The sequence below is a fragment of the Trematomus bernacchii genome, unplaced genomic scaffold (assembly GCF_902827165.1).
Source record: "Trematomus bernacchii unplaced genomic scaffold, fTreBer1.1, whole genome shotgun sequence".
Lineage (NCBI taxonomy): Eukaryota > Metazoa > Chordata > Actinopteri > Perciformes > Nototheniidae > Trematomus > Trematomus bernacchii.
This window is the reverse complement of record NW_022987564.1, coordinates 12,865,093-12,892,752: the sequence shown is the minus strand read 5'-3', so window position 1 is coordinate 12,892,752 and position 27,660 is coordinate 12,865,093. Positions and strand designations below refer to the sequence as shown.

Here is a 27,660-nt window from a genome sequence, read left to right as displayed (position 1 = left end):
GTTTCAAGAAAAAAAAAGCATCCATTAAAATGTATTTTTTACGGCAATGTAGGCTTTGATTTGTATTATATTTCATGAATTGTTTTTTGATAAAACACGGTAAATGACCTTTCCTGCTATATATTCCAAGCCTGTTTCAGTGCTGCTCTCCTAAAAAGGAGAACATATTTGCTTTCCTACGAGCCTCTCTTCATTCCTTATTATAGATTGGATTTTTCTGTTTCTCAGTGAACTTGCTACACATTCACCTTTAATCTTCTCCTCATTTGTTTTTGTTTTAGAGGAACAGTTTGGTTGCGGAAACAGGTAAATGTAAATTTGCCCTCTGTGGGACGAATAAAGGTATTCTGATTCTGAAACATAATTACTGGAAAAATGGGAATTCTTTCTCTTTGTCTAGATCAAACACAAGATATATTGTTTGCCTTCTGTTCTATTCGTTGAAAAAGTGTAGTGAAGCTGTTCTACATTGTATCAAGCATCAAAAGGGTGAATGTGTAAAAAAGAAAAGAAAACCGGCTGTCATTAAACTTAATGAGTTTTGCCAAGTGTAAACATTAAAACATAGCAAACACTATTGTAGCAGCACTGCAAACAATCTTAATCTGATTTTAAACCAATTATGATTGGCCATTGTCATTATGTCCCCGTTTTTTTTACGTCTTGTCATTTAAACTCCATTCCTGCTCCACCCATCCAAGAAGCCATGGCAGAAAAAGCTTGTCTCAACACCCCGGCTGGTTGTATTATACCGTACAAGACAGCGGGACGCGCTGCCATGACATCGATGACACGACACGTGTCACCCCTCCGCTGTCTCTCTGCCATTTAGCGGTGTGGCTCTCTGTGTGGGGCCCTCACTGTATGTCTTGCCTTCTCTCCTTCTGGGGATTTGATGAGGTGCCGTAATATATAAGAAATGACTTGGTGGCAACTCATCTAATATGATTTGTGTAGGAGCTCATAAAACCCCGCCAAGCGTAACTTTAAAAGAATGAAATGGAAGGACTGTGTTGATTCGGCTCCCTCTGTCGCATTGCAGGGATCATAAATGCGTTTAGAATCGGGCTGTGGGACCAGCATTTTCTGTGGATTTCTATCCGTGCTAATGACAACCACATTATTTTGTCATAAAGTGTGTGAGTCCATGTGTGTCATCTAGCAGCCACTTTGATTACAAAGACCCCTACCTGGGTGACTCTCCTTCAGTGTGTGTCATCCTGTAAGGAAGCAGCGAGGCGTCTGATTCCTCCTGCCTGCCTCCTTGCAACGACTCTGGAAATAAATAATAAACACATTTAATTAAAATGAAAATGCGCTGCATTTCTACGTTAATCCTAATTTATTCGCCTTAATTGAGCTTCCATTTGCTTTGCCAGTGGTTGGCAGGAGTGTTAATAAATAAGCCATTGTCTAGGTGCCATGAAGCATTTAGCCGAGCAAATCCTAATATACTGTAGCACTTCACCTGCACCTAATCAGCAGGAGGAAAACTCCTCAATGTCATCAACGTCTACATGCACGCACATACACATGCACACACACATGTCTAAGCTACACGCATGCAAACACACACACCCTGGCAATTTTTCTGCAATAATTACATCCTTTTCATATTGGAGACCCTCCCCAAAATTAATTATAAAAGTATAATGCAATCAGAGCAAGCTGTGTGTTGTATAATATGCTGTGATAACACTTCCTCACTCGTTTATCTCTCTTCTCTTCCAACACTTGGTCTGTGGTCTGAAAATCGATCTATCTGTCCCTGTGTTCCTCAGCTCTCCGTTGCTTATTAGTGTCATTTGGTAAGAGGATATCTCTCTGATGGCTGCCGTACCTCCCCACACATCATGTCCCCCACGTCGTCTCCACACTTTCCTCTAAATGATGAAAAGCTAGCTTTCTTTCTCTCAGGGCTAGAATAATAATTTTTCCAAAGAGGGGATTTAATTGCATGTTAAATGTCCTCTTCGGAGTCTTTCACTGTTCTTGAACTATGCTCCTTTGTCACTAAACCGGAACAGAAGTAAACTCTCCTCTCTGTCGCTTCTTCGATGTCTCTCTTTCTCATTAGCAAAGTTTTTCCTTCATTACCCTAATGTCACAATTTTGTCTCTTTCTTCTTTTACAGAAATGTAATTGGGCTTTTGCGTGTTGTTGAGTCACTCTGTGTCTGCGGCATGGAAAATCACCCAGACAGAAATGTAACCTAGGGCGTATTTTCACCGTCTCTTAACCTCCCTCTTGGCTGACTTGGACTCCTGTAGGGAGGCGATGAATAATTTTTAGGAGAGTGGTACATTCGGAGGGCATGAAAGAAAAGGCTGAATATTTGCAAATATATCACTCTGTTTCTCTGCCCAGTTCATGGCCCCTCCAAATAATTCTCGATCTAAAACAGGCGGGCAGACAACATATTACACCTCATGCATTCAAAGCATTGTTTATTCGGAGGATCTGATGAAAGTCCTTGTGTTTTCCTAGGAGCGTCGCAGATATCTGGTGTGTATATATATCAAGTTGCATGGTCCTCTTCCATGTGGCTCCAGGCGAAGCATCTGCACACATCTGCAGAGTGCACAGAATCCCCCTTTGCCTCGTTATCTCCTCCAGAGCTGCTTAGTGATTTATTTACCCGCTCACAACATGTCGCTCAGGTAGAAAGGACGAGGGGAATAAAGGGGAGAAAATGGAGAGGACGAGGAAGGGAGAGGGACTGGTCGAGGACAGGTGATGAGAGACAGAGGAGAAGGGAGAGAAAGGGGGCAATGAGCGAGAAAGAGTGTTCAGGCGATGATAACATGCTGCTGATGAGGGGAGCAGGTGGAGAGACACATTCAGATGTCGTTTACAGACCCATAGAGCCAATGAAGGGCCGGGTGAGAGGAGGGAGGGAAAAAAGAAAAAACAAGAAGACTGAGATTCAGACTCTTAATTCTGATCAGGAGATTTGGGTTTGAAAGAGAGTCCATGCTAACCCCAAGGGTGTCACTTCACATTAGAGTAGAGCCTGTCATCCACAGGAAGACATCACCAGCCTCTGAGACCCCAGGTGGTGGGAGACAAAAGGTATTAGTCAATGAAAAGTGACTGGTTTATTTCAAGACGCAAAATAAATGTCTTCGAAATGTAATTATGTGTGCATTACGTCGGCGTAAGTTTACATAACCAAACAGAGACACTTTTCAGTGTGAATGGATATTTAGAAATCTGCTATCCAAATGTAAACATCAGCCCAAGAGAGATCCAAAGCTCTGTCAGTTTGATTGACAGGTATTTTAATACAGGCCACAACAATATAACATATGAGTATTTCTGTTAAAGGTCCCTCTTTTGTTTGTGCAAAGTTGTCCTATATTTTCGTGAAGAACCGTTGACATACACACTGAGTGTAGTTTTTATCATTTAGATAGAAACCTCCTTAGTTATTGTCTAAATGTATCTCAAATGCTCATAATAAAAATATAATTTGGGCATTTATTCTTTGGTTGCTGTACATATATAGTTGGTACTGAGAATCCTTGAAAACTTGGAATCAAATCTGCTGAATAACGCCATGGCAGGAAATATTCTCGGCTTGATAATCAGAAACAAATCTTTCATATTTATGAAAAATTAAACGGCAAATCTGCAAGATCAAGACTGTGGTAATAGGTGTATCAGATGTGTTTACAACTACAAAGAAAGTCACCAACTATCATCAGTTTCAGTTTCAAATGTTGCTGAATTGTCATTGGTGGACATCATCCTTTTTTAACAGAGCCCTATCAACTTCAAAGCAGTGACAAAAACCAGACACAATGTGAATTTGTTATATATCACATTCTTTTGTTGTTGGTTATATTTTACACTGTACATACTATACAGTACAGTATCATATTTATATACATTCATGTTGTACTCTCTGTTGGTTTATTGTTGAAAGTTGAATCTAATTTAATCAAATCTAATATAAAGTCGCTCTGAGCTTGCACACAGTAGGCTACATTTGTTTAGAGAATGGAGAAATGGGTGGATGCAAATGTCAAAATATCAGCATATATATTATATTTTCTAGTTTCCCTGTATGCTCTGAAAACATATGTGTCAGTTTAGTGCATGCAATAATAATAACTGGTGTTAAGGTAACTTCTCACTGCCTTTACCATTACGTCTCTATAGAAGGCAGATGGGTTGGCAGTGAGTGCGGGCTGCCAAGGTCAACCCCAGGGTGCGCGGAGATATCGGCGGCACTTTCATCCACAGCCAAGACTCACGCTGCTCCCTGGAGCTCTGCCTCTCTTCCCCATGCCGCCCGCCCCCCCCCCGTCCCCCCCCGTCCCCCCCCGTCCCCCCCCGTCCCCTCTGGATCTGCAGGCTTAGCGAACTCAACCGTGTAAGCACATCTCCCCCACCGCTGGAACCAGCCTCCGTAGGGTCCCTTGCTTGCTTTGCCACACAGCACGCACCAGGCACGCACCGCCAGGTTCACTGGAAGCCAGAAAGAAGTTCATGGAGAATTCCCACACATCCACCACTCCTCCGTTGCTCTTAGCCCTTTTCCTACCCAGCATGCCGCTTTATCCCCAGAGGTTCAGTGCCAGTCATGTCACAGCCAGGCCCCGAAACGTCCGGGGGTCTGAGGTCTTTTGCTACCACCTTACTGTCTGCAACAGTTTTTTTTGGGGGAAAGGCCTTGTTCTTCCCAATCATGATTTTCAGAGCCGGAGTGCTAAATGACCCTCTTAATGTCACCAGGGAGAAAAGTGGGCAATCTCTCAATTTGGCATGAGCCGGTCCATGGCAGCAAGGCAAGAACTTGATAGAGTGTGGAGGTTTTAAGCGGCAGGAAACCTGGTGACCTTTCGATGTTTTCTGACACTCTGACTCGATTGCCCTTTTGAAAATGCTAATACCGAATGGTTCTCTACAAAACGGGTCCTCCGAGAAGGCCCTCGGCGTGTCGAATAAAAGGGTGGGAGACGACCACAAGCAGTGTGTGTACGGAGGGCACTGTGTCAGGTTCTGGGGTTAAAGCTCTGTGTAATATGAAACTGCATCCATTTATTATAGTCTGTTTTTTTTATGGCTGAAAAAACTTCTAGGCAGCATCTTAATAACTTAAAACACTCAATTAAGTTCCTGAACCAAACAAAACAGTAATGGTCTTTTAAAATTGAACCCCTGAAAGGTTTTAAACTTTAACGGAACTCTTATTAAATGTCAATAGCCTGCAGTTTATGATAGTCAGTCATATTTCTCCTTTTAGAAAAATATGTTTCTCTCCTTGCAGCACCTGTGAACCTTGCACATGGCACGGAGCGGCTTAGTTTGTTGAGCTCTGCAAAAAAAAACACATAAAGAGCATCTTAATTATTTGCGATTTTATTCATTCCGCGGGCCATGGAGGTGTGCAAAAGACGATTGAAAGCATAATTATCTTAATGGAAGACTGAGATGCATGCCCTTTGTAACACAAGCACCTCTTAACAGCCAAATCAATAGCACACAGCGGCTGTGCCCTCAGCCCAGGAGTGGAACACCTCCATCTCCACTATCGAGCACTGATGATCATAATAAGCAGCTTCGATGCGATTCACATCATCACAAATAATGAGGCACCCTCAAATCGAGAGAGCACTATTACCTTTTCCATCTTTCTTTCTCTCATTAAGCACATTTCAACATTAAGGTAACTAAACGGGTTTCTTTTTCGAACCTCTGGGTTTTTAAATCCTTCTAATTTACTTCCTCTCTTTATCTTTCTTTTTTTTTGCAGCTTAAGTGCAAGTTTTTCAGAAGTTTAATTAACATTTGGAAAGCCATCATGCCGTTATGAAAAACTCGACCTGGCAGCGTGTCAGCGACGAAAATAGAACACCTGAAGTTGATGAACAAGTATTGCTTTAAAAAAAAAATACTGGCTCATAAGAGAGCACAGAAAAAGAAACAAGGATGAATAAGTCCACCGATATGGCCATCAGTATTTCAGAGTATCTTAAACACAGATGGAGCTCCACACAAAGTCCCTGGTCAGGCTTGTGTAACTTTCACTGAGCTATGAGTGAGTAACACTGATTGCTTGGTTCATTACCTCCTCCTCACAGGACTACTGACTAACTATACTCCTCTAAAGGCATTGAACTTGGCCTTTGTACAAGTGCTTACAGCAGAGCGGACTGTGTGGCTTGCTCAAATAGCTCTCTGAGCATCAGCTGATCCCCCTGTGGCTCATAGTGACGTTCACTATCAACAAGGCAGGAGCATCCTGTTGCAGTTGCTCCTGCTAGACTAACCTAATTTCCCCCTGGGATTAATAATTGATTGATTGATCGATTGGTCGATGCTGTTTTAGTTTCCAAGCACTGCTAAACTTCTAAATTGGTAATGATAAAGGCCCAGACACACCAGGCCGATATCGGCCGTCTTCGGTTGTCTGGCGACAAAGCGTGCCCTGTCGCCCAAAGTCAATTTGGTGTGTCCCGAACCCTCGGCCGTGACACACCTTATTTGGTCTTTCACGGTCGACACACGGCCGATTCAACATGTTGAATCGGCCGTGTGTCGGACACAAGCTATCGGGCCAAGAAACCACTCTGATCAGCTGTTCAGCTAGCAAATGAGAAGCGAAACGGAAGTGAGGGACGTAAACAAACGATTTAAGAAGGCACAGGACAGCAGCTAAACCCCAGCAGGTGATACTTAAAGACATCAAACATAGCCCTTAAATGTCCTCTCTTACCTCCCACACATAGCAGGGACATCTCTGTTATCGGCGGGAGCGTCGGCTGTCCTCTGCTGAGAGCTCCGTGATTTGTTTGGTCAAGTCCGGTTTTTCATCTCATCGGTTTATTTGTCAGTATAAAGTTGCAGGATTAGTCTCAAATACCTCAACATTGTCCTTAAGTACAGTGTCTAAGTAAATGAGATACTGTCTACTGCTGTTCATTTACCTATTGTGAGTCGCCTCGGATAAAAGCATCACATGGAAATGTAAATTTAGCAAGAAGTGGCCATTATTACATTACATACATTACTACATTGCTGACTCAATAAACTACACACCTGCCAGAACACTGCGATCATCAGATGCAGGTCTATTAACTGTGATTTTATAGTATGTCTGCACTTTATGTGCACATTTCATCATTCAAGTATTTTTATATTCTAAAACATGTTTTCGATGGACGAGAGTGAAAATGGAACGCACACGCTATTTGTTTGTTTATATCAGTCTGTTATTCTTCTCTGTCTTCCGGTTGTTGCCTATTTTGAATGACGAATACACACTACCGCCGCCTGCTGGTGAGGAGAGTTATTGCCACTCACGCATGCGCAGTTCGTACGTGCTCGGCTGAAGTCTTTGCGGTGTGTTCCAGTGCGACACATGGCCAAGACGCAGGAGAACTCGCCGATGCAACTGTCGGTGTCGGCAGGTTCTCTGGTGACGGCCTGGTGTGTCTGGGCCTTAAAGGCCGCTACACACCCACCTGAGACCAAAGAACGCGTACCGAAGGCGTCCCGACTTTTACGTCAGCTTCGTCGCCTGCGTCGGCTATGCCGCCCGCCTACGAACACACCGCAAATACTTCAGTCGACGAGTGGCAATAACTGTCCTTACCAGCAGGCAGCGGTAGTGTGAACAGCCAATCAGAGTGATTGCTTGGGCCGATTTTCTCTGACCTCCCGCGGCCGATTCAACATGTTGAATCGGCCGCGGGAGGCATCGGGAGGTGTGAAAAGGTGCCGTAAAGAGACGACGGTGCGGGACACACCAACCTGAGTAGGGCGCCGCGAATGCCCGACTGCCTCTGACGGCCTCTGACTCCCAAAATCGGGTTGGTGTGTAGCCAGCTTGATGTGGCTATAACAGTGGTGATGTGAAAGTGTGGTGTACAACAGCTGGCTAATTAAACTTAGAAAAACTTGCTAGCTAATGATTTAAATCATTATTCAAAATGGTAATGTATGATAGTGTCAAATATAATAAAACATACCAAGCCAGGAAAAGCTGCCTTGCTGGGTGTTGGGTCAGCCCTGTGTCGGTAGTTTGCTTGATATTTAGCAGTCCCAATATGTGAGCAAAACACAAGGATTTATGGTTGGGTTATAAAAGTTTAAATAGATTTCACAAAGCAGAGACTTGTGGCTTTTACTTTCCATTTTGTTCCCCATAAAGTTGAAGTATAGTACAGCAGCTGATTGCAGCAGAAAAGAGAAAAGATGAATAGCCGTCTAATAAAACTGGGCTACATTTTGTTATAAAATGAAGAAATCCTTTACAAGCGCATGCATTGCTGTAATTAAGGCTAAGTAGGTTAAGTAAGGTATGAATTCATGGCTTGTCTACTGTTGCCTACATCCCTGATATGTCTAAGGCAATGAATGACAGCAACTATATGTTTTATTTGAGCCACAGCCATTCACTGTGTCCTCACTATCACTCAGTTTGAGTGTGTGTGTGTGTGTGTGTGTGTGTGTGTGTGTGTGTGTGTGTGTGTGTGTGTGTGTGTGTGTGTGTGTGTGTGTGTGTGTGTGTGTGTGTGTGTGTGTGTGTGTGTGTGTGTGTGTGTGTGTGTGTGTGTGTGTGTGTGTGTGTGTGTGTGTGTGTGTGTGTGTTAAAGTAGATACTACTTCAGCCACATGCCAGACAGTCCTGCAATTATTCAAACAGCTAATTAGGTCAGTTCTCTCCTTCAGCCCGGTAGGCGGAGGGTTGAGCAAGATGGTTGGGCCTGACATAGTGACCTCGTCACGGCTTTCCTGGGCATCAGTATCTGGGATTGGTCCAAAGCCAAAGGGATGACCGACCTGAGCGTGCGTTGGACTCATGATTGAAATCCTGAGCATCAAGTACAGGCCTGCTGGGCATTCTGCCACGTGTCGCTGTGATTCTGATATAAGACGACCGGGAGTAACGTCCGTTTGAACAGTTGGACAGGGTTTCATTTTTCACACAGTGGACCAACACTTGAATCATTGATTGATCTGATTTCAGGAGAGAAACACACACCATTCACAGACTTATCAGAATGATTTTTACATAGACCTGGGTTGAAATTAAATGTAATATCCTTTTGGACTCTTTGTAGTTGAGATTAATTTGTCAAAGAATATGAATGTTTTAATGTTTTTATTACTGCTTTTTTCTTCATTTCTGGGAAGGAGATCTCTATGTGCAGTTGGCTACAGAAGCCAATATATTGGGATACTTTCGGTGCTTATTGGACTCAGAGGCCAGTGTAAGATTTCCATAAAGATATAAGTTTAATAATGTTACTTTCCCAGCATTCCGTGGTTTTGCAAGAGAAGCATTTTCCGCATTTCTTAACAGATGTGACAAGTAACAAGTTGGATTTTCCCTTTAATCTTGGTATACAACTGAGATTTATGTGCAGGTTAAATTTAAAAGTAGGGCAGTGCAGTATTACAGGATGCTGTTATAATAATTGTGTGAAATAGGGCAGAGCTACTGTCACTTGTTGCATGCAGACGTTCATCACTGCTTTCTGTGCTCCACCTGACAATATATAAGAATATATAGATTAATATTGAACCAATGTGTCATCATCCTCCATAATCAGTTTGTCTTCCTTCTCATCTGTGAGCCCAGTCCCCAATATATAAATCCATAATCCAGCCACAGTGCTTTGTTCCCCACTGCAATAAGCACACGCATTGAAAGGTTGATGTCCACACCATGGCCTTGCTCCAGTAGTGATTGTGACATTTCTCCTTCTCCCTCAGGGCTTTTTCTGCCCCCCCCCCTCGTCCTGAACACCCTCTCATCCAAAATGCTCCAATTCCTTAGGAGCAATATCTTCTGCTTGCGGAGAAAAAGGTCACATGCTCCATTATTTCAAAGTGAACTTTCGACCTAACATTTACAGAGGAGGCAAAAAATAGCCGTCGATGTGAAGACGCCGCAGGTTTTGTTTGGATGTGTATTTTTGGATGAAGGATAGATGGATACATGAGGGCAGGCAGTGTGAAAGGATTAGCATTGTTTGACAACACAGAGCGAAGTTTCTAAATAGAGACAAGCGATCACAAGGCTGAGTGGTCCAACATTGATCTGAGTTCAGACGCATGTACTGTACAAGCTATTACGACATATTGCGAGTCGGTTTCATGCTAATAATAACTGTTCTCCTTGAGCAGTATAGAGTACATGCAGGCCAGCCCCTGAGGCTGTGATGGCAGTGGCTAACTCTGCCATTTGACTGTGATTCTCTCTGCCAGTCAGTTGTGTCTGCAGCTCCAGCTCCAAAGCTTCTCATTAGGGCGGTGGGAAAGCAAAGGGACGAGATGCAAAGTGATTTGTTTTTGCCATTGAGGATGAGACACAATGGGCCTCACTAAAAAACTGTATACCATACACACAAAGATGTGCTTAAACTATACAAATATTTTCTGAACTGAAGTTTTTGTAGTATAAGCACCAAATAAGAACTGTGTTAAACCATTGATACGCACAAATGATGAGGCACAACCGTCTTAGAAAATGTAAACACAGCTTTTGACCAAATGACTACCATTGAAAATGTATGAAGGTTTTATTAGACAATATTATTTAAAAGTGTAGAAATGTATTGGGAAAAGTGTTAAACTATACAATTAATTCTCTTTCATCCTCATTAATAATTGTGGTAATTTAAATATTCAACTCTGTCCATGTCCTAGCTTACAATGGGTTGTATGAGTATTTCCACTTGGAAAAGTAACGGTTTTGTTTTTACTGTTTTTATTGACTTGGCATGTTAGGATCAGCTGCTCCCAAATTATTTGGCGTTTTTGCTTCTCCTACGACAAATCTTTTTACCCGATACACATTCAGACACACCTATTTATATATATATATATATCCAGTATATAAATGGGGGTGGGGAAGCATGCTGATTCCTAACAGTTTGCACTCGCCTATCAATTTTTGTATGATTCCGATCCACTAAAAGAGAAAAGAACAACATTGTGTAATTGTGTAATGTACAGTATGTGTAATACAAATTTGTTTGCACATGTTTGTGAATCAGGCCCAGTGACAGGGAAACTCTTTACTAATGATACTCTCTTCTCAGCCAATTTGGGGTTATTAAAGGAACTCAGGGATACAACTATTACTTACCTACAGACAGGAGGATAAAGGGATTGGAAGAGAAAGAATACATCATGAATACATTCCTCAATTGCTTCCTCAATCGATGCTCGTCCTGTGGTCAGGTCTGCTGATTGGAGTCTAGTTATTGACTCATCTGTGGTTTGCTTTGTCGCACCAAACCAATCCTCTGAGCTTCAGAGGTCTTTTTATCCGATAACATATATTGTTAAGAGATATTCTCAGTGCTCTTTCATAACTTGTTGCTCTCGGCTTGTTATCAAGTTTGTCAATACTTGTACTTGCATCACCCATTTTTTTACAGATAAAGTGAACAAGACACAAACATATCTTCCATTGCTCCTATTGATCTGAAGTCAATCATTAGAAGTAGAGGGATTTTATCTTAATTTCGATCCATCAATGTATTGATCTATTACAAGCTTTCACAGCAACAATATCAGTCAGATCAATACACAGTAAGCATATTCTTTAGCCTTTAATTGATGAACCCATATTGATTAGGCAGGCTGTAGTGTATCTTGATAGAAGATGGCAGGCATATTCTCTACTACAGATCAAATAAGATTATCACTGATTTGTGTGAATGAAAAGATCAAATGTTTCATTGTCCTTTACGTTTCGGTGTCTTTCACTCAAGTCTGCAAATCTTTGTTTGCTTAATATTAATGTTAATCGTACCAGATGTTTTAATATAGTAAATAAAATCAAAACATTGCTCGGCTTGAGCTCTGTTAGTAAAGCCTTATCCCATTTTGAAAGTGTCAATGCTTCCATTGCTACTACATCTTTTATAGTAAAATATCTATTCTGAGCCTTTTTTGGATGAGTTGCATTAAAACACGAGTGCACTGTTCAGCTTCCTGAAGGTGCAGTGGAACATATGCCTCTTCCAGTCGTGCTAATAATGTTCTCCTCTTTGTGTTTGCTTATCAAACACATGCTGCTCTGCTCTTGTTTTCTCTCTACTCTCCTCAATATTTCATGCCATTCAAAGTGCATCTATTCTTGGCGTTTCTCGTGCCCTATACCACCTCCTGACTATCACAACATAATATTCAATCATTCGACAACTCTGCACCTATCTTATCCCTCTCTCTGCCTCTCATCTTTTCAGTTAAGACCATCATGCGCATTAGGGTGACCTTAAGGGTACTGCATCTGCTTTCATTGAATTTCTTTCTTTTATTGGATTTTTAGGTAACCTACAAAAATAAAATGGCTTTAATTTACTATTATTAAAGCTTTGTTTAGGTTTAGTTCAGACTTGAGGCTTGAAGTGAACTTGCAACCCAACTAACAATACATATCATGGTATATTTGCTACATGAGTGGGCCTACAACACTCGCTAAGCATAGCAAAGACAAACTGTATTATCTAGTCTTGCAAATTATATTAAATGAGATAGGATTGCACATGCTGAGCACGTAACTAAAAGCATGAGGTCTATAAAGAAAGAACCATCTAACGGTTAGTAAATTCAGCTTCTGTTTTAAAATCTGGCTTTGGCTGTACTGTCTGAGAAAAACATTTTTAATGTGCCTCCTGTTTTGATTTAGACCATGCAATGTGATTATCATTGTAAAGGATAGGATCTTCAAACACCGAATAATTAAACAGATAGGCAGGCATGGTTTTCAACCATCATGTTGATGTTTCAAAGCAGAAGCTAATGTTCTCAAAGTGTATATACACATTGCGAATCGCAGCTTATATATATTACAAAGGTTTCAGACGTGGCTTAAAGGTGGGGTAGGTAATTTCGGAGAAACCAGCTCGAGTGTGCTAGAATTTGAAAATACACAACCGGAGAAAATCTGCCACTTCCTTACAGAGCCCCTCCTCCAACACACACGAACGCGCACATGACCAATGAGGGCACGAGATAAGTCTGTGCACAGATGGAAGGCTGACAGGCAGGTAGGCCATCCAGTTATTTTAGCCGGGCCGGCTAAAATGATTGGTCGTGCTTTTTACAGTACTACGGCTTCCACAGATGAATTTTTTTATGTATTTTTTGTCAAAGCACTTAAGATATTCATTGCTATCGGGATGTTAAGAGCATTCCATGGAATATAACAAAAAGTGTATCTCGAGCCGGTTTCTCAAACTTACCTACCCCACCTTTAAGTGTGAAGTCAGTTTTTTGGGCTAGCAGCCGGCACTTATTCCACAAATGTATGTTTAAGGCAATTACTTGAATTTCTGTAACTTTCCATTACTCATATATACTGACAAATACAAGACCGCAATTGGCCAGTTGTTTGGAGGTTAGAAAGAAAGAAATTGTCTCTTAAACTTCTTCATCACTTGTATCATCCTGTATCAACAGGGTATGTGTATGATGGCAGATGTTCAATACAGCTATGTTTTGTCTCCAAAAAAAGTATTTTGATCAAGTAAAGTGAATTGTTTATACTTTATTATTATATAGTATGGCTTAGCAGGCCACACACACTGCATTGTTTTTATATTATTGGCTTGTTTTCCAAGCCCTCATATGATGACCATATTTATTTTGCTGAGAATTTGTCAATTTCCTCCTAATTCCAGTCCTTACTGTTCCTCTAAACAGATTGTCCTCAGTTTATCTCTTCGCTCTTGCCGCCTTCCGTCCTTTACGACCATTTACCAACACATCACTTGCTTCCCCAAAGGCTCAGCCCTCATCCTAGCATCCATTTCCCAGCGCTCCCTTTCCATCACAGCCCGATGCTGAGGAACATTGTTCTTGATTGCTTGGCAGATGCCATTATCCTGGGCTTATATCTTCACAATCACATTAGCCATTTGCACAGCTGGGTGCTTACTGAAGCAAGGCGGGTTAAGCATCACACTTGAGGCTGCAGAATGATGGAGACCCACCTGGAGCTCATAGGCCAGGACTCTCCTCAGCACCATGCATTACCAAAAACACTGATGGCCTTCCTTCAATTTAGCCACTGCCTCCATGCCTCCTCCCCCATCTTTCCTTCCTGCACTTCTCAGTTTCTCAGTTTATACTTCAGTCTTCTTTAACCTTCTTTACCCCTCCCTTGATTCCTGCGCTGTGATTTCTTCCTTCCTCCATCCTCCATCTATCCGTGCCCCCAGGCTCTGTCTATTTTGTCTTTTCTTTCCTCCACTTTCTAACTTTTTTGTCCCTAATGCTTTTTGTTCATTCCCTACTTAATCACCTGTATGGGCATAGTGGAGTAAAGGGACTGCAAAATGCTAAAATGATTCACACCCAATGAAAAAAGTAGAGAAAGGAGGATTAGGGAAGTTGGTTAGGTCACAGTGTCGTAACAGTATATAAAATACATTTGATATACTCTTTCTCTTTACAGTGGTGTTTATTTGTGTGTGTCTTGAAGTTATAAATGCTGTTTTTATTTTTGTCACATTTACTTTTCAGTAGATCACCTGATTAATCAAATAAATCGCTGTTTACTGACACCCTAACCGGACATTAAACTCAGTCAAGACAACCTCGTTTTAATCCATTAACATTACAGATGAGATCACACTTAAATGAAACATCAGGAAAAGGAGGAACAGATGGGTATAGGAAATTAGAGATTGCACAGATAGGGGCCAGGGGGAAGAATAAAGAAATCCCAGTGAGATAGAGACCAGCACATTTTCCCCTGGAATATTGCTCACGCCAGGAGTAAAGCCAGTTAGGAAATCAATATGAAGTCGACACGAATATATGAAAGTGTTGAGGCTGATTGATGATAACAAATTATCTAAATAATCAATAACGCTATACAGTAGCTGCTGTTCATGAATTAATCAGAGAGTCAGAGTCAAGGTAACAAGCCATGGTTACCTGTACTGCAAAATGCAAGCCGTGCTGCTGCAGAAGCTGCAGGAGGGAAATAAGCATACATAAACAGTGCATCACATGGTACAAAGTCGAAAGAACAACTGCACTCAATAACTTATGACACTGGGAAGCCTCTATTCAGGATACACACTTGTACACACAAAGCAGCTCATAAATATGCATCTGTGCCTCTGCTGCTTGAGACGGGTCCAGGAAACATATTAAATGTCACTCTCCAGATTTTCATCTCACTTTCATTGGCACTGTGTTGATGGTGAATGCAACAGGAAAAGAGAGATCATCAGTTTATGAAGAAATGGAAGAATCTGCTTCTTCTATGCAGCACTTTTCCGCTCTGAGTGCGAGGCGACAAATAGATGACAAATGTTTGAGTGGATGGAGGCGAGTGAGCCACCGGAGCTGCACAGAGAGGTGGTGGGACAGAGAGGGGGGAGAGTTGGTTGGAGAAAAAAAAAGTGATGGTACCTGCTCTTTCATCCGCCCCTTTACTCCAGTCGCCACGGCAACATGCCTGGCGGGCACTCAAGAGAGGCGTCATCACTGACAAAAACAACAGAGAGGCAGCGAGTGAGTGAGAGGAAACGAAAGCAAAATAGACAGACTGTGTGTATGAATGAGAGAAGAGAGGAGAAAGTAGGCAGCAGATCTACAACTGACTTTGAATACCTCACTCAAAGTCTGAATATGACCTTCAGGAACTCAGCTGAGAAGTGTAATGAACATTCATTCATCATTGGAGGTCAGGCAGATTAATGTTCGGACCCCTCAGCTAAAGTTTCACCAACAGCGTCTACGAACACGTTTATGGGTGTGAATATCCCTGATATCCCCTCAAAAAGGGACACTATTATGAGATATGAAATTGGCAGAGTTAATCAAACCGAGGCTAATGCTTAATATTTGGAATTAACTGAGCCATTAATACTGCAGGCTGACGTTAGGCTAGATAGAGTGGTTAAACCACCACAGGCGAAATTAAACAGGTTAATTAAAGTCTCCAAATGTTCATGCACTCTCCCTCAGTCTCTATTTCCCTGTGAAACACACACACGTACACACACATAATTACTCCCACACGTGTGTTATTACCATGCTTGTGATGGCCTTCCGCTGACTATTAATTGTCTTATATTAATCTGAATTCTAGCGCTTGCTTTAACCCTTAACTTATGCTGAATAGGGAATCTGAAATAACCAAATTTTTCAAAAATGTTTCTCTCCAGCAACATCAATAATAAATGCTCCTTAAAAAAAGAGCCAGCAGACAAAAGATACCACACTTACTTTTGTATAGCCTCATAGGGCTTTGCCCAGATAATAGCTGCTGCAAATGTACATGTTTTGTGTGTGAATGTGCAACCATATGTGAAACATAAACACTATGATGGAAAGCAAGTCCTTGACAGTAAAAGGCTGAGCAAGTTCATATTGGAGAATATTATAAAGTCCTGTTGCTGTGATTTGGCCAAGAGACAGGGTAAACTACACGATTTATCCTGACAAATTATAGCTTGCCGTTTCACAATCTCAAATTATGCCATTATTGGGTTATTGGTTCTTAGAATAAGACAGCACCATTACCACTCTGTTGTTTTTTTTCCCTTTTTAATTGTCATAGATTTGTACATAATCCTTTCAGTCCTTTTCTCTCGGTTTTTGGCAGACATTTGGGGGGGGGGGGGGTGGCATGTCTCTTCTGCCTGGGCAATTATGGGCCCCCATAGTGTCTTGCTGCGCCACTGAGCGTACCTATAGCCTACTTTTAGATAAAAAATACTTTATTAGATGTTACATGGGGGGGGGGTTGTGATTCTTAGCAGAATCTGAAGGTCAGTGCATAGTTTGATCCGAGGCCCCTTCAGTCTACATATTGAAGTGTCCTTTGGCAAGACACTGAACCTGAAATTGGTCTTGATGGCAGCTAGTGGAATGTGTGTGTGTGAATGTTGACTTGTGTTGTAAAGTTCAATGTGAGTGAATGGATAGACTGAAAAAAGCTCTATATCAAACCAGTTGATTTACAGTATTTGATCTTCTATGGTTGTAAAGGTTAGTGTAAAACTCACCTTTTATTGCGAAATCGTATACAAACAATAAAAACCTTGTATTAATGAATAAGTTTAACCTAAACCCTTACATTTAACACATGGAACCTTTAAGAAGTGTCCATGCAGTCAAAAACATATTTTCCGGATTATTTCTACTCTTACATTTTTTGAGAAAATATGTTCTGGATACGCAGATAAACACACACGGTGCATGTTTTGAGGGGGCGTGACAGCGGCAGCTCGCGGCCGTCAGAGGGCGGGGCAGCAGCGGGTTTGGAGCGGGTCTGTGGCGGTGTGTGTTGCGGTGTGTGCGCAGCGTGTGGCTGCTGCTGCTGGTGAGAGGAGCGCTTGGCACACAAAGCTTTCTCCGGAGATTCCAGCGGCTTTAAAGCTGTGCAAAGCGCAGTAAACACCGACCTCATCTCTCAGCTGTCACAATTGCCTTATCTGTAGCATGCCTGTGTTCTCCTCTAATGAAAGCAGAGCTGCCCAACCTAACAAGGAGTGACTTGAAAGTGCGCAGAGAGACAACTCCAAGTGAAGATGTGTAAATGGGTCTCGTCGCAATGGGATTCGAGTTGAAGTCACCCTGATTCACCCCGTTGTTAAGGTAACCGGGAACTTGAAAAGGCGTTTTCTGACCGCCGGGATGTTGTGAACGACACGCCGCCTGGGACAGAAGGAAGAGGGGAACCAGGGCTGGACGAGCACCGGAGGGATTATGGCTCTCGCAACGTTTTCTCTCAGCCTCTTCACGCTGGTGCTTACTAACTTGCACCTGTCGAGAGCCAACGACCGGCATGCGGTGTACTGGAACAGCTCAAACCTCCTGTAAGTGGCTTTCTGCAGCATTGTGTTAAACAGCAGATTAACTTGTATTGCTCTTTGTTGTTGCGCACATGATAACTTGTTTACAAAGAGAGTGGTCATCCTCTGCAGCCTTTCTTTTGTGTCCAGCATTAAGACCTTCAACCACTCAGACACCAACACTAAGCCAATTATTCCCCTAGGTTTAACTGTTCTGTTTTACGAGTAATTTATTAAATAAGATTGATGCATCTACAATCTTCTTTCTGTGCGCCCTGCTATAGAGGGTTTACATGAATATTTAATTGCCATCTTACATCTAGTCCCTCTTCTGCTTCACAATAATGACTCATTTAGGGAGTCATCTTTTCATTTCACCTGCTTTCAATTTGTGTTGTGTAAGTGTCACCTTACCTGCCTCACATCATTTTGCCCCTTGTATGTGAAATCTAATGGCCAATCAAAAGATTACCATTGTTTTCCTTTGGCTGTTGAATAATAAAATTCTATAGCCAGCATTCGGTTGGTAAAAGGTACCTTTTTGCATCCTGCATACCCAGCTCTAACTTCCATACATTTGCTTGAGTATGTACACTTGCTTGACACACACACACACACACACACACACACACACACACACACACACACACACACACACACACACACACACACACACACACACACACACACACACACACACACACACACACCCTCCCTCCTCCAACAGTAAGGTTGCTTACCTCAGGTAAGCTTCCCCTTGCTCTCCTGTCTCTCTCTACCTGTGAGCTATAAAGCCAACTCGCTGTGGGGCAGAGATCGATGTGGATTCTACTGCCTTTGTCTTCTCGTTAGCCAACAGTGAATCCATCTTTCTCACATTCTTTTATCTCCTTTCCTCACACAACCTCCCTCTTTGCACACCCATCCCCCCCCTCCTCTATCTGTGTTCCTCCCCTGTCCATTTGTATGCACCTCAGACACAGGTCTCTCCTATCGCCTATCTCTGTGTCTCATACTTGGTTATTTTTTCTTCCCTCTCTTATTTTTCTGCTGTGTCTCACCAGCCGGCCTGTCACGCTCAATTCCCTTTTTTCTGCATCTCATTACCGCCCCCCCATCTGCTCCTGGTCCCTTATTCACCTCCCAGGCTCTCAGTTGAGAGTATGTGTATATATACAGTAGATGATTTTAAATAAGAAATTGTATGAAAGCCATTTCAATGTATGTGGGGTAATTGAAATATTTGAAGGTTTCCTCAAGTCAAACAGTGAGGAAAAACCGCTATCAAACCTGATGGAAAAGTTCAAGGTGCTGCTGCAGCTCAGTCACTTCCTCATTAATGTTAATGTACGAAAAGCAGAGTCACATTCAGAAATATTTTAGATTTATGACTGCGGCTTATACCATAAGTGTGACATGAATAGAGAAGCGGTTTATTAACTGATGCATTTATGCTCTGTTAAAGTGCACAGGTTTTTTTGAGTGTCAAAATCTGAATTAGTCCTATATATCAATTTTAATTAGTCTTTCGCTGTCTGCTCAGTCTAAAATGATTTTCACAGCGTAGAAACGGTTGCTTAGTGTAGTCATTTATTACAATGTTAGCACATTTTGTGGGTTTAAATTGACATTCATGTGAAGAATAGGGTTTCATATTAATGAATAGTGTGTGTGTAGTGTGCATTGTGAGTGCAGTGTGCGAAAGAGAGGCAGGGAGGTCGGGAAGTGCAGGTGTGGGTCTACATGCCTGTATGTGCAAAACCTTTCCTTTCTCCACAGTGGGATACAAATCTCTAAAATAATGCAACAATTGACCCAGTTTGCAGGTAGCAGACAAATCCTCAGAGGCTATGGCAAGAATACTGATGGCCTTCAAGATTTAAAAGGCCTTAGGCTCGGGGCCACTTTTCCACCACACTATCGACATAGAGAACCAGCTGAAGGCCTCACTTCTGCAACGATGCAGCTCCCTCATCCAGCTCTGGTTATGGAGACAAATTCTGGAGGGACTGTAAGAAATGAAGGCAGCGACAGAGAGCCAGACACCAAAGGCCTTAAGGGCCACACTCTGGTTGGGCCCAGAATGTTTTACCCTTGAGCGCAGCATTCAGCACAGATGGTTATGGCACAGCTGCAAGAAATGGGATCATGGAAGCCAAGCTGTTTGTGCCAAAGCCATGGAAATGGCTTTTTATGATAATGCGCAGCGAGAAATGTCTTGCTCTGGTGTATTGAAAGTCAATAGGGGATTGTCACACAGTTGATACCCAGCAGTACCTTGTTGTTTGATTCGTTGAAGCTTTTCCTGGTAAACAACATCAGACGATGTTTTAAAAGCTTTTTTCCTTTGCCTTGGCCAATTTGAAGCAAGATGTGTCGATTAGCATAACCCAAAGAAATAGCTCAGAGTGCTTTGATTACCACCAAATCCGTCACGATCGCAGTACCCCCCATTAGAGTGTTGCTCTCAGCTTCCGCTCTCAGCAGTGCGCCTGGCCAACTCGTTACAGATGTCCCTGCTAATGGCTGACTGAGGCAGGAAAAAACACACACGCAGGCCATTGAATCATCTCGCATCTGAGGCCATCTGCCAATTAGAGGGGGGAGATGTGGAACATCTTGAGAGCATGGGGAGCAGCGGTGCACTGCGGTAGCCTCGCCTGCCCACCAGCAGCGGCCCATGCTCCCGTCACCTCCTCCCATCAGGTGTTTGGCCTCGCTGGTTAGACAGGCCACATGTCCATAATTGGGAACCACATTTCAGCATGATCAAAACATCAGTGCAGCTCTCATTTACTCTCCCACATCTTCCATAAGTCACACAGGGTGTCCACGGATGCTTACATCCTAGCAAGACACCAGAGTAAAGAGCCTTTGCACTGACGTGGGAGAAATCGCAATTTATTTATCTGTTAGGCATGAAATGATCCGCGGTGACATACACCTCTCTGTGTTTCATGCTTCACATTATGACCCTGATTTAGACGTGATATTGTGTCTGTCGTGCTCCTAGACCACATGAAGAAAAAAAAAACACAATCATCGTCACACCATATGTGGTGCTACAAAATAAATTATCACCTTGGCAAATAGACTCACTGAGAGTTCAAGCTACAGAATAATCTTGAGTCAAGGTGCCGTCTTACTCAACACGCATTACCCGCCAGGTCGCTCTGTGTGGGTGACTGCAGACCCAGAAAGAGTCGGAGCTGGTTCCCATTGGTGCAGAGGAGAACCCTGACACCCTTCAGGGAACGTTTTGTAGATATTTAGTTTAGCAGCATAGGGAATCAAACTGAAGAGAGGAGAGTGAATGATGAAGGAGGTGATGGCAAAAATAAATCAGAAAACAGTTGGAGGGAAAGAGAAGGATGCAAAGTGTGAAGAACATTACTGCAGGGAAGAGGTGGGCGTAATAGAGAGATTTGAGGAGAAAAAGCTGTAAAGGTTGAAACCAGAGCAGTCTTTCAGAGTAGGAAAGCAAGGGAAACATTGATAGAGGCAGCCTAAAGAGAGAAAGGGTGAAAAGGGGCGCGGGTTTCACCGGATATGGAAGTGAGGTTATTTGGCCGAATGCGTTGCAGCTGCTGTTTCCTGATGAGATGATACCCACAGGAGTTGATCCGTGCTAATGTGGACACAGGCCAGGTCATTCATGTGGACCGATGCTCAGAGACAATAGCTCCCCCATTCAGCCGCCCCTCTGACCCTCGCAACACGCCGCATGCCGCGCATACAGGAGAAGAACTGATCTGCTACCCGATTACATTCACGTCTGTCTGCTCGCAGCGCCGTCTCAGGGATGTCTTGGCAATTTTGCATACAAATGCGCCTTTTTCACTGCCATTCAATCTATTCTATCGCATTCCTTTTACCACATAAACAGCATTAGATAGTGTGTCGCTTTTCCCCTGGTTGCAGTTGTTTTTAATGAGAATGTGTGAATACCACTGATTGAAAATGCAAATTTACCTTTTATACGTTTTTGAATTAAACATGTCTCTCCATCTGTGATGAAGTATTTCTCTCTCGAACTATTCAAGTTGTTTGTGAGCATTTCAATTCTTTATATTCTTTATCAGGTTCAGACATCCAGAAGATTAGTTTGATGAAGAGGGCTCTTAAATGGATAGTTAACTTGACATTATCACCTGGCTTCATTATGCTGTAGATCTGCAGTGGTGTCTGGAAGCTTATTGGTCTGCTAATCGTTGTGCTGACCATTTTTAGCTGTGAGGAATCTGCTATGAGTCACATTAATGGAAGAAGAAATGCTGAAAGGATGTTTAATGGTTCGTATGGATCCAAGAGTGGGTGAGCGGATCAATACATTTATATGGTATGGCGAGGTGAATGGACCCTGGCTGCACAAAAACACTACAAGGTTGCTTTTTGAGCATCAATCAATCTGGGAGCATCAGGTGATCAATGTCCAAATGCATTTTTAATTGGATTTCATGGTGTCAGTACATTTCCATGAAGTATTCGGAGCTCAGCTCGGGAAGCTCAGATGAAGTACTGCCTTGGAACCGCATGCTAGAGAATTGATTATTACGGGGTTGTCAGTCATTGCTCCGGGGTTCATGCTCCATGGCGGCATTGACTACACTGAACAAGGTCTTGGTTAAGCAGCAGTGGCCGTTTCAGAGAAGGTTAAAAAACATAACGCTGAGGTAGGGCTGCTCAATTAATCGTATTTTAATCGCAATTACGATTTTGGCTTGCAACGATTATGAAAACAACATAATCGAAATAAAACGATTTTTTTTTTAAATTATTATTTTATTTTTTTTATTTTTTTTATTGGTTTTTCAGTTGAATTATAATTAAAGTTCAGGGTAATCAACTGTTAAAAACATACTGTTCAAATTTCTTTTTTCAATAAATGGATGTTTTCAAAGTAAATGGATAATCGTTTTTAATAATCGTGATATCAATTATTGACCCAAATAATCGAGATAATGATTTTTGCCATAATCGAGCAGCCCTACGCTGAGGATGGATTAAAGAAAAAGTTATTACTCCTCAACAACATAAAAATTAAAGGTTTACGTCATAGTATACATTTGAATTCTGCCTGCTTCACAGATTCAAAGGTTAGGTGAGAGCATCGGTATACAGTGTATATTTGAGCAAAATGTCTCAGTGCTCACCTGCTTAACACTTTAAAGCAAGCTAAGTATAAAATAAAAATAGTTCACACCACTGCTGTTGTTTATATTGAAGGTGCATTGTTAGGGATTCTCTACATTTACAGTGAAACAAAAGAAACAAGCACAAAGGAATTCATTCAAAGGGCTGTTGCATTTGATTGGAATCTAAAGCGCACACACACTAGTACAATTAAAGTACAATTAAAAAGACGGATGAGGATACAAATAAAAGCTCAGAAGGAGGCACTTAACCTGAAATGTAATAGATGTGAACCGAAGGGAAATGATAGAAAACATTGATATTTTGTCACAATAAAGTCTCCCCTCTTGGTGTTTCCAATGCGTTATCCTATCTAGTCCCTCAAGTGGTTTGGGGCACCTAAGCCTGCTAGCTTTCATTATTATGAGAAATTGGCAGGTTTGGTGGGCCATAATAGCCCGTTCATGGGCTATGATGGGAAAGTGCCATGGGACTCATCTGAGCTACCCCAGATGAGGGGTACTTTCCTAGGAGGAGTCCAAAGGAAAACATAGTTAGGCACTTCAAACGCCATCAAAAGCGATTAGCATTCCTTGTGCTCCAAGGTTATATAAAACTGCACTTAACTGGCAGTGGGAACCCACAGGAGATAGACCTGATCCCAGCCAGGTAGAACCAATTTCAGACTCAATGATTTGAATGCAAATGCTTTCTACAAAGAAGGCTTTCCAACTTCCGAATGGTGGCTCCACAGTACATTACACTGGGAGTCTGCACCGCAGTGCCCGTTACCCACTGGGAAATTACATTGCTGCTATGATGGAAATGGCTGCCATGTAGGAAAAATATCAAAGCTGTTGATAGGTGGATGGACACTGGCTGGTGTTTGATTATTTGGGAAATGGGCCTTGTTACACTACGTGGGCTGGAAAATGATTTGCAAGCCACAGCAGTGGGTCAAAACAATTTGTTTTGTTATTGAGGCAGGAGGCCTCTGAGGTGGTATTTTGCACCGACCAATACCCTCAGAGTTATCAGTGTCCCCTTCATGAAAAAGGCAGCAAGAGAGGACACAGGTTTGTGCTCTGTCATATCTTGTTCTCTGTTCATTCCCTTCAGGTCTTGAGCCACGACAGGTCTTCCCTCTAATGCTCTTGGGTGCTTAACAACAGCGGTTTTACGAGGAGTGCAAACTGTCCGCACAGCTTAGTGGATGATACGGCTCCAGTTTTCCTTTCATGCGAGGGCAATTTGGAATATGGGCAGCGTAATAATTAGGTATTCTGTTATAATTGAGATTTTTCCTTTTGAGGATGTAATTATATGAAGGCCTGAGACCCTTTGGCACGCGTTGTCTCTGTAATGAGAATATTTGAAGAAAATTGAAATCTCTCTCTAGTGCTCTGTGCATCTGGAATGACAAAAGGTAATTTGACCCTTCAGTAGCAGCCGCCACCTCCAGCGGCTTAATATATCCCTCTTATATTGTTGGAGGGAACATTTAAAATCAGTACATCTTCAAGCGAAACTGCTCTATTACAAATATGATGGCAAAGTCTTTAGAGCTTGAAAGTGTGATGTAAGTGGATCGGACGGGAAGCTACCTACTGGCAAAACATGAAAGTTATGTTCTTGTGAGGAAGCTGGAGGGCTGTGTTGCTTAAAATATTTCCAGGTATTTAAATACTCTTGCCTCGTGGGCTAGCCGGAAAAGTCATTACATAAAACATTTATTTGGAGAGAGCATGTATCTCTTGTTGTAAACTATACAGAATGACCTGTACACACAAGCCATTATGCAGTCATTGAGCCAGGATTGTCTGGAGAGGGGTCAAATGGGTCCATTAGTACTATTCCAGGGCGGCACTGTTTTGTTTAAGAGGGAAAATAAACAATACTGAGAACAGAAAGCCAAATCTGTGCTGTAAAATGATTTGGAATAGATAAGAGAATATATATGACATACTGTATATAGAAAGGGCAGGGGATTGTATTTGAACCACGTTTGGTCCAGTCTATGAACCCTAACTTGCGTAACAGATAATTGCCATCACGACACGTTCTGGAAATCACAAAGACTCAACCTGTCAAAGTCCAACTTGTATCAGTATTTAGCAATATGACAAAGTTATCAAAATAATATTGTGTTGTGCCACTACTGTCTGACAAGCTCATTGTAATTTACTGCGGAGCCTTGGCGGCATCATGATGGAGAAACATTTCAGTAAACTTGGGAAGATGCCCACGACTGCACACGTTGTTTGTTTGCTAGAAAGTCCCTGTGCTTTTTGTGGAGACAAGAGGCAAGAGTCAACCAAAGACATGGCAGAGTTACTCTCAAAGAGAACTAAAACTGCACCAAAACGGAAACATTTTGGGTTTGCTACAGAGTGCTGACCAATTCGTCCAGCTTGCCGCCATCTCCGATTGTCACTTAAAAAGATTTTCCACTGGCCCAACATTAGCACCTGCTCTAACAGATGAGCTCCCAGGGCATTCCATGTGATTTATTTAATGAAGTAGCTGATTTATTTTTAATATAAGCTAGCTGCTGCTCGACCGATGTGTGATACAACGTTTTGAGCTTTAGGTTTGTTTAACAGATAACAATCAAGAAGTTCATTGGGTAGTTTGGCTAATTCATAAAATACATTTGAATACAGCATTTTAACATCTACAAATTAGAAGCCTGGAAATTGCTTTGTTCCTTTGAGTCAACTTGGCACAGTAAAGCTGTAGCGATAGGACATTTAAAATGTTTTAAAAGGGGTCATTTTTGCTCTTGCACGCTCAAACTCTTAATATTTAATACAAAGTCAGCGGATCTGAGCACAGTTCTGTCATTGGCACCACACTCCTTTCTTTCCGTCCATGTTTCCATATCTTCAAGCTCATCATTTAATCAGGTCTCGTGTTGGTCTGCATCAAAAATCTATTTGGAATTCATTTGCCGCCTTGATGTGTAAATTCAGTTATGGTTAATACATGAGCTACGGCACATGCATAATCATGTTTCTACTCACACACGTGCTTTTTTTTTGCTTCCTGGTGTTCTCTCCCATTGATTTATATGGACAATACGTGACTCATCTCACACTACTGGCATCCTCCATCAATGGGGGGTGTTCCTTTCTCCTCCTCTCCCCTGCCTCCTCTCTCTGGATCTGTGTGTAGTGTTAGTAAGAGAAACAGCGCTACAGTGCAGTCGTTTATTTGCATGTATTACAGCTGACGGGGGTGGTTTGAGGAGGGACGAGAAAGGGTGGCACCATGCTTCTTATCATTACCTTTTCAATACATTGATAACAATTCGATTTTATTCTTGCAATTTTTACATTCATTCAATAACAACATATTTATTATAATGGACAGCATGTTTTGGTTTGCGTTTAAAAATACATTGCAAACAACATTCATCTGTGTATAAGTCGGCAGGAGTAGCGCTAGTTGATGTTAGCTGTTAGCAGCCAGTAACTGAGTTGCAATTATGGTGTGTTTAAGCATGGGCGTCGCAGCCATTATATGAGGGTGGGACAAGTCCCCCCCACTTTTTCAAATGATTAGTTTAGACCCCCCCACTTTTACTATGCGGAAAGTCTGTGAATCGGTCTATCCACTCGCCGCACTTTGTAGAGCGCTGTGTCAGTGCTTCACTATCAAATGAAATCCATTCCACTTGCTTATTGAGAGAATGCCCAAATCAATGAAACTCCGTACCATGTTTTCACTGCTACTTTGTACCAAGGCAGATTCTCACATAGCGCGCGCATGTTCAAGGAGTGTTGTCATAGTTGGACAGCTCAGATCTGTTGTATGAAGCGATGCCGGTAGCGGAGGTAAGGCACACACACCAAATGTTCAGGAAATGGTTAATACAGCGAAAATCAAAGCTGACGATCTCTTGGTTTGATATGTTTTCTCCCCCAGACAACATGGACATAAGAACATTTTTTTCAAAGAAGAGGAAAGTAAGTCATCAGCTGGTAGCAGTTAATCAGTTAACAGTGATGGCGGCGTCTCACTTCTGGAGAGGAGTTTCGTCTTTATGTCATGATAGAGAGATACAAATACTGAATAGTTTAGATGAGAAAAGGCATCGAAATGCCAGGTTACTAGTATTTATCATGTAAACAGGGAACATGAATAACCCGATCTCTCTGTGCTCATGTAAACACCATATCCCCAATATGATCATAACCTGGATAATACTCATAAACGGCTTACTGATGTCCATGTAGAGACGCAGTCAGTGTGTTTTACTGGAGCCTCAGTTCGATAAGAGATTATTTTCTGAGTTCTTTAACTTAGGTACTCTCTCTCAAAATGGTAATGTGCATTATGTTTTAATTATACTTCTTATCATTCAGAAGCTTTTTGTGTGTGTTTATGTTTTACTGAGTGCTTATAGGCTATTTCCATCCCAGTATTCAGTTAACTATTTATTTTCTGTGCACATTACATAGACTAGCTAATATGCTACCTACTGCTTGGGACTTTGAGTCTTCAAAATGTCCAATGTCACAGACTGGGACTTACTTTAGAGTCAGTTGTATTTACATTCAGTATGACTTGTTATGATTCAATGTGAAAGAGTATACTGCTCAATAAATAATTATCACTTCACCACCTCTCTTGACATCTAGGCACTTGAGAGTGAGTCAGAGGCAGAATACAGGGACAGTGGAGAGAGGTCCATTGCTGAGGTGAGTGATGAAAGGGAAACGACAGTTGAGAGTAAATT

At 42.0% G+C, this 27,660-nt stretch overlaps 1 protein-coding gene across 1 annotated transcript in view; it reads left to right on the top strand.

Moving 5' to 3' along the window:
* Positions 1–17,303: 17,303 nt before the first annotated feature.
* Positions 17,304–27,660, top strand: part of efna3a (ephrin-A3a) — a 58,467-nt gene continuing 48,110 nt past the window's right edge. The window contains exon 1 of the mRNA XM_034124392.1: positions 17,304–17,810. Within this exon, the coding sequence (XP_033980283.1) occupies positions 17,701–17,810 (110 nt within the window). The 5' untranslated portion in view covers positions 17,304–17,700. The remainder of the gene's footprint in view (positions 17,811–27,660) is intronic.